Source organism: Nansenia antarctica (genome assembly GCF_963989245.1).
Source record: "Nansenia antarctica genome assembly, chromosome: 2".
NCBI lineage: Eukaryota > Metazoa > Chordata > Actinopteri > Argentiniformes > Microstomatidae > Nansenia > Nansenia antarctica.
Genome location: NC_137675.1, coordinates 70,701,824 through 70,709,070, shown reverse-complemented (window position 1 = coordinate 70,709,070; position 7,247 = coordinate 70,701,824). Strand labels below are relative to the sequence as shown.

The following is a 7,247-nucleotide window of genomic DNA, read 5'->3' as shown; positions in this document are numbered from 1 at the left end:
TCACCTTTCTTTGGGCTTCAATCAGAAACTGTTACAGGCAGGACACATATGGAACAACCTTTAACCCCACCAATGGCTAACTAAACAAAAATGTTACATTTACATTTACATTTTTGGCATTTATCAGACGCCTTTATCCAAAGTGACTTACAACAGAGATGATCAGGAGGTAGCAGCAGGAGGTCGTAACCCCAGTTTCTCCAGTTACCCCAAACAGAGAAAGTACATACTAACAGTATGATAGTAAGTAAGTAAGTAACGTTTATTTATATAGCACAAAATTTACAAGGACAAACAGCCGCCACAAAGTGCTTAACAGATAAAAAGATAAAGAGAAAAACAAGATAAAAGAGATAAAATACAGATAGAAAAACTGATAAAATAGATAAAACACACTAAAAACAAGGTGCAATACAAATAAAAGTGCAAAAAGTGTAGTGTCGGGAAGGCAGGCTCACCTCAGGTCAAAGGCCAGGGAGAAGAGATGTGTTTTAGCTAGGGGAGGCTGGTAGAGGCAGAAATACAGGGGAGACTGGTAGAGGAAGAAATCAGAGGACAGGCTGATTGTAACGCATGGAATAGGGAATGGTATCGATAACATTGTTTATTCGATTGCATGCATTCCAATGAGCTTGTCCTCCGATATCTGCCTCCACCAGCCTCCACCAGCCTCCCCTGACCCACTTCCACACCTCCCTACTGTTTGGTTAATTAGTTGTTGGTAGCCAAGGGGAAGCCTGTTGTGTTGGGGATTGAGATTCCTATCCATCAAACCTCCTCCAGTGAGGTGCACAAACTACAGGTACAGAGATTACAGTGATTGGAATACCTAGCGAACGTGACCTGCTTAAGAGGTTAAGAGTCAGGTTGAAACACAGGCTAATGAACCACAGGTAGATAACACATCTATCCCAACTGAGATCCATCCCTTGAATGAGTTACTTTTATATGCCGAAAAACACTCATTCAGTCAACACTCATTCACTCAACACATTCAGAGATTATGACAGGAACAACAACAATGCCACGCCCCCCCCACGCCCCCCCACCCTCCCCCATCTATGTTGAAAGACCAAACCAGTTTAATTTGTTTTGAGTCACGCTTCCTCTCCTGCTCTCTGAGAATGGACCTGATGATAGAGACTCCTCTTGGTCCTGGTGCTGACCCAGCATGACGCACCGCATCCAGTGTGCCAGAGGCCCCCGTCCACTGCAATGGTGGTTATGGTGCATTCATGACCAACTCAAAAACTCAGAATTCCCATCTGTGATCTCGGACCTCCGAGTTTGATTTGAGTTTGGAAACTCCCCACAGGTGATGACTGACACAGTTGGCCAGTTATAACACTTGAACTTTCCATTTTGCGAGTTTGCAACTCTCCAAAAGGTATCTCATGTACAAAAACAAGCGTCAGTGTGTACTCAGCAGCTTAGAAACACATGGTTGTCATATTTCCATTTCACATTAGCTTAAGATTCTGAAAATCCTGCCAAGCTTGCGGTTACTTTCGTGTTGACATGACGTCAGAGAACTACAGGTTGGAAACTCAAAGCTGAAGCATGATCCCAGAGTTTCCAACTCGTAATGACCTGTTAATTACGAGTTGGAGGGCTATTCAAAAGGATTCTTCCCACTCGGAGCTCAAGTTTTCAGCCTCGTCTTGATCATCGTAATCCCCCCTTGGCTCTTACTCGATCCGAGATAAGACTGCTGTTATCATAGCAGAGGGCAGAGCGTGGAGGAGTAGCAGTAATGGAGGAGAGTGCCCTCAGTGTGCCCACATGAATGACTGCACATGGGTGTGCCTTCATAACTGGCCCTGGAATGGGTCATGTCAATGAATGCACACTACTAACACAACATCTCTGATTATGGCCTGTTTCTATAAGACAACATGTCTGTTTTAAGATAGATAGATAGACAGATAGAGAGAAAGAGAGAGAGAGAGAGAGAGAGAGAGAGAGAGAGAGAGAGATGGATAGATAGATAGAGAGTGCTGTTACAGTGGTGCATGGATTCATAGCTAAAAGGCAACGGGGGACTGTGTTTGTCATAACAACAGGCTGGGTGAACATATTTCAGCAGCACATGCTTGTGTCACATCATCAACGAGCCCCCATGCTTCTGTTCTTTGGTTGATCTTAAGATGTGTATACTGTCATCAGGCTGCACAATGTTCTGCCCACCTTCAATATTTGTGTTTTAGGTGTTTATACAACACATGCAGACACACACACACACACACACACACACACAAACACACACACACACACACACACACACACACACACACATGTATGAGCATATACAGACAGGAGAGGCTATAGTCTGTATGTCAGACTAACAATGATTTTACCTGGGCTTACAGTCATAGACATACAGGCCACATAACAACATTGATGAAAGGACACATGCTAATGTATTAATGAACAAACCTTCATGACTATGATGCAAGAAATAAACCCACTGCCTTCACGTGTCTGTGTTTAAAATAGAATAAGATATCAGCACTAACAGATACTGAACTGAACTTTCAATTTGACCATTGTAAGAGCAGGTACTGTACAGAAGTATTCCAAATAAAATGACGTGGTCACAATGGGTGAAAGGAGTCGTAAGGTCACTAAGCTAAGCTGTTGGATGTAGACACAGACCTCCTAGCCCATGCTTCCCTGAAACCATTAACACAACAAAACACTGTGACTCACAAACAGGGAGGAAAACACATCTATACACACATACACACCCATATCTAATTCTTTATTATTACCAACAACTGCTGTAAACAGTTATTATGTTGTATGTCATAATGGACAGCCTTTTGTGTTTTAATTACATTCCAACCAATCAATGTAGCCTAATATATTCTCTTATTGACAATGCAAATACCACAAAGTGTTGTGGGTAGTTATAAAGGGAAATAGGCCATAGCTTTTGGTTGTTCAGGAATTCATAATAATTGGTTTTGGTCATTGCTATTTTCAATCATTTGTTCCTGACATGACATGATCTGAGAATCTGAGATCTGATATCACACACACACACACACACACACACACACACACACACACACACACACATTTTGTATGCCATCCAGTGAGATGTTCTGGTTAGAAGTGTATGTTGACTGTCCCTCTTGATCAGTAATGTTTACCCACAAACACTCACTGCACCAAAGGTCACTGTGTGACGTCTAACCAAAGTGAGGGGGATGAGGGTGGGGGTGTCCAAACAGAAGCCCTCTAATCTCCCTACAGGTTTTCTTAAGATTGGAGCTAAAAAAGGTGCCTGGATTGTTGCTCTTTGTTGCAAGTTGATATCAACGGCCCCATGGGTTATCTATCAGTCCATAGGATCAACAGCAGAGGATTACATTAGACTGGAGAGGAAGAGGGAGAGGGGCTGCTGTGGTGTTTAGTCCACACAGCAGCCAACTGTGAGTGAATGCAGCCTCTGCAGGATGACCCTAATCTCCCTCCATTATGCGCATTACCCCACATCGTTTACAACGCATGGGGGAATACTGGAGGTAAATGCAGCCATGTGCTGGCCCCACTACATCTGGGCGAGAACCAATGGGGGACCGGGGTGGGCCGTTACTCATACAGTGGCTGCGTTCGTAAATTCGCTCCCAGAGTGCCGGAGCGCACACTGGCTTCAATGTCATAAAGGGACCAAGTAATTTGATTGTACAAGAGGCATTCCATGAGCGCTGACTAGATTTCCAGAGCGAATTTACGAGTGCTGATCTAGGGTCGGGTCCCTCCCGTCCATGTTATCTGATTCATCTTAGATTAGCATTTATACTCTAAGACAGTTTATGAACACGGGCCCAAATCACACTAGAGAGACTTCTCAGTATGCAGATGTCTGATGCTAAAGACGGGCACCTGGGAGACGTTGTGCCGCCTACATGAAGTGTTGGTATCAAGGGCAGACTATTATAGAAATACAGCAGCCTACTGTATGTTCCTCTGGAGAGTACCCAGAACCAGTGGACCTGCTGGGAGTGTTTTGTATCTCGGTCTTGTCTAATTGGTCTGTGAGTGTGACTGAGGCTGTGGGGCCTGAGGCCATGCAGTCATGTCTGGAACCTGACCTGAGGCAGGGCATACGTTTGAGATAGGAGAGCCGCTCTCACATTTGCATTCTCCTGCCTACAAACACTCATGTGTGAGCGTATGCAAACGACCCTCGAACACACAGACAAAACTGACCTTTTAGAGGTGATCTGTGAGGGAGGCTATGTAACGTTCCTGTGTGCAGCTGTCATGGCAACACGTCTGCAGTCATTGTGACTGTGCTACCCCTCTCATCGGCCTGTGGTACTTTCATAGTGTACTTTAAGTAGTTGTGGACCAAAGAGGTTGAGATATACACTAGTACATAATGATAAGTGATAATAATGGGTGGATTTATCAAACCAATTTTCCCTGTCTGTGTGTGTGCGTGCGTGCGTGCATCCGTACGTGCGTACGTGCGTGCATGCGTGTGTGTGTGTGTATGTGTGTGTTCGTATATAAGCGTGGGTGTTCACAATTGCTATGGGTATCTCACAATGACCCTCTTTAACCATTAACCATGCCCACTCCCATATCCCTGGGGCCCCACACTCAGCATTGCTTAAATTCTATTCACATTCTATAACACACACAAAAACAAACACACACACACACACACACACACACACACACACACACACACAGTATACGCATACATCCTTTCTATTTCCCACACTCCCTTTTCTGGTTACTCTGTCAATGTATTTGACATAATCTCATAACTTTCATCCACTGTTCCCCACCCAGAATTCAGCTAGGACCAACTCACCTGAGGCTCTATTTAGATATTAACGTTAATGTGAACCTCAGCTTCTAGAGTGTCTAGAGGTGTATTTAGTGTAAACTAACAGAACTGCCCCCCAGATAAACCAGATAACCCCAAACATCCCAAATAGAGGAGGGAGACACACCATAGAGAGGGGGGGACAGCAGTCCCACAGGGGGCAGGGGCAGAGAGTAAAGGTCAGGGGGAAACGCTAACAGAGAGAGACCTCACCACAAACTCTGAAAATAGGGGAGTTGAGCAACAAGTTCCTCTGATAAACAGGAAGAAGAAGATACAGAAGATAAAAGAGACAGGACATAAAACATTGACTAAGACTCTAAGAGAGAAATAGAGTGAGAGAGAGGGGGCGGGGAGGGGGGGGGGCACCAGGGCTGAATCAGAGAATGCCATGGACGGAGGGTTACAGGTTGAACACTGAAGATACAGTACGTGAGTGGTGGCTCATGCCCTTGAGCCTGAGACCACCCGCTTGATCTGATGTAGCAGGTTAAAGAACGGACACCCTGCAACACTATGAGCTGTGAGGGCACTATAGAATGTGGGAGATATCAAGGACAGCTAACAAGGACAGCTGCTGAGGGAACTGGCAACAGACAGGTGAAAGAGGGAACGGGCTGTGCCTCTTTCTTTCGCACTCGTCCATACAGTCTTCTCCTCTCTGCCTCTCAGGGGGACGAGCTACTTGCCTCGATATAACGAGGCACCAACCAACTCCTACTTTGACCCACTTTCTCCTGGACTAAAATAAAATGTACCAGCAGCAGGGCCAAGGAGAACGATCAGAATTGTCCCACCTTAACCTGACTACAGATGTATACACACACACACACCTTCGCACATAATACTGCCTTACAGTTCCATCTGGTTACATACAGTGTGTTTGGCAATGGCAACAGAGAGGAAAAGGGTGGGGTAAGACAGGGACACAGAGAAAGAGACATGAGAGTTGGACTATTAATGAGGACAGCATTTTGAGAAAATCTGCTGGGAAGACACATTTCAGTCAATGGTGTAATCATTAACTATGTTTGGTAGTTTTGTGGCAAACTATGTTGAAGGTTATGGCTTCCAGCTATTCTCACGGGATTAAACTTCAACTCATTGACTCATTCAAAATGAATTCGATGGTGCATAGAGTTAAACAGGCCAAAGATGAGCTGAAACACAGAGTAACCCAAAAGGGAAATGTGATAACACACTGTTTCTCAATCACGTGGCACGTAGCCAGATAGAGAGAATCAGCCGACAGAGCAGACCCAAAGAAAACAGATGAACATTGAATCCACAGTGAAATGGTGGTTGAGATGGAAGGTGTAATATAGAACTGTTTGACCCAGTGGGTCATGACATAAGTTCCAGTTCTGACCCTGGTCAAATGAGCCAAGTGAATACAGAGACTACCTTGAGCTGTGCAGTGGGCCAGCAGAACCACATGTTTACAGAGAAGCTAATCACACGTATACAGAAATCACGCTATATACACACACTGGACAGGACATGGCCAACACACACACACACACACACACACACACACACACACACACAGAAAAGGTGACACACACACACACACACACACACACAGAGCCACAGTGTGGCTGTACAGTGTTACAGCCACACTGTACAGCCACATCTCTACTGGGTCAGAGCCCATCTATCTATCACTCACCATCTCCACTTGTCGGGGGTCCAGTTGGGTGGGATCAGAGGACGGAACGGCAAAGTGGATCTTCTTCCTCTCCTTGGTCTCCTCCCCGACCTCAGTGGACTCAGAGGGGTCCATGGTTCTGTCTCCCGCCGGGGGTCAGTCACTAAGCTCAGCTGCCTGGAGGAATCTCCCACTGTAAGGTAGTCCTGATTCTGAAGGGTCTCTCTCTCTCTCTCTCTCTCTCTCTCTCTCTCTCTCTCTCTCTCTCTCTCTCTCTCTCTCTCTCTGTCTCTCTGCCTCTGTCTCCCTTCAACACAAATGAACTGATTGTCTCTCAGTGTCTACTGTGTTTATTTCTTTTTCCTTTCCCTCTCTGGCAGATTCTCCTCTCCACTAACTCTCCAGGTCCTCTCTTTCTCTCTTTCTCTCTCTCTTGTCTCACACTCACTTCTGCTTTGACCGTGTTTATCTCCCCCCTCTCACTTCTCTTCTCTCCTCCCTCTCTTTCCCTTTCTCACAACCTGTGCAGCAAGAGTGAATGAGACACGTCCTTAGATCTGGCAGGGAGAGAGAGAAGGGGAGGGACTGGGGCATAGATGGGGCGGAGAGAGCCAGAGTGAGGGGAGGAGAGAGGGAGGAGGGAAGGGATTGAAGGAAGGGGTGGGTGAGGGTCGGGGGGGGGGGACAATGTTTTTATCTGAGGTTGATTTGTAATCAGAAAAAAAAAGATAATCTCATCCCATCAGTTGAGCC

General features: G+C 45.7%; 1 protein-coding gene across 1 annotated transcript in view; it reads right to left on the bottom strand.

Moving 5' to 3' along the window:
* The window catches only part of ppp1r1b (protein phosphatase 1, regulatory (inhibitor) subunit 1B), a 20,352-nt gene extending 13,337 nt beyond the window's left edge, over nucleotides 1–7,015 (bottom strand). Inside the window, exon 1 of the mRNA XM_080523756.1 lies at nucleotides 6,516–7,015. Within this exon, the coding sequence (XP_080379882.1) occupies nucleotides 6,516–6,629 (114 nt within the window). The 5' untranslated portion in view covers nucleotides 6,630–7,015. The remainder of the gene's footprint in view (nucleotides 1–6,515) is intronic.
* Nucleotides 7,016–7,247: the final 232 nt, after the last annotated feature.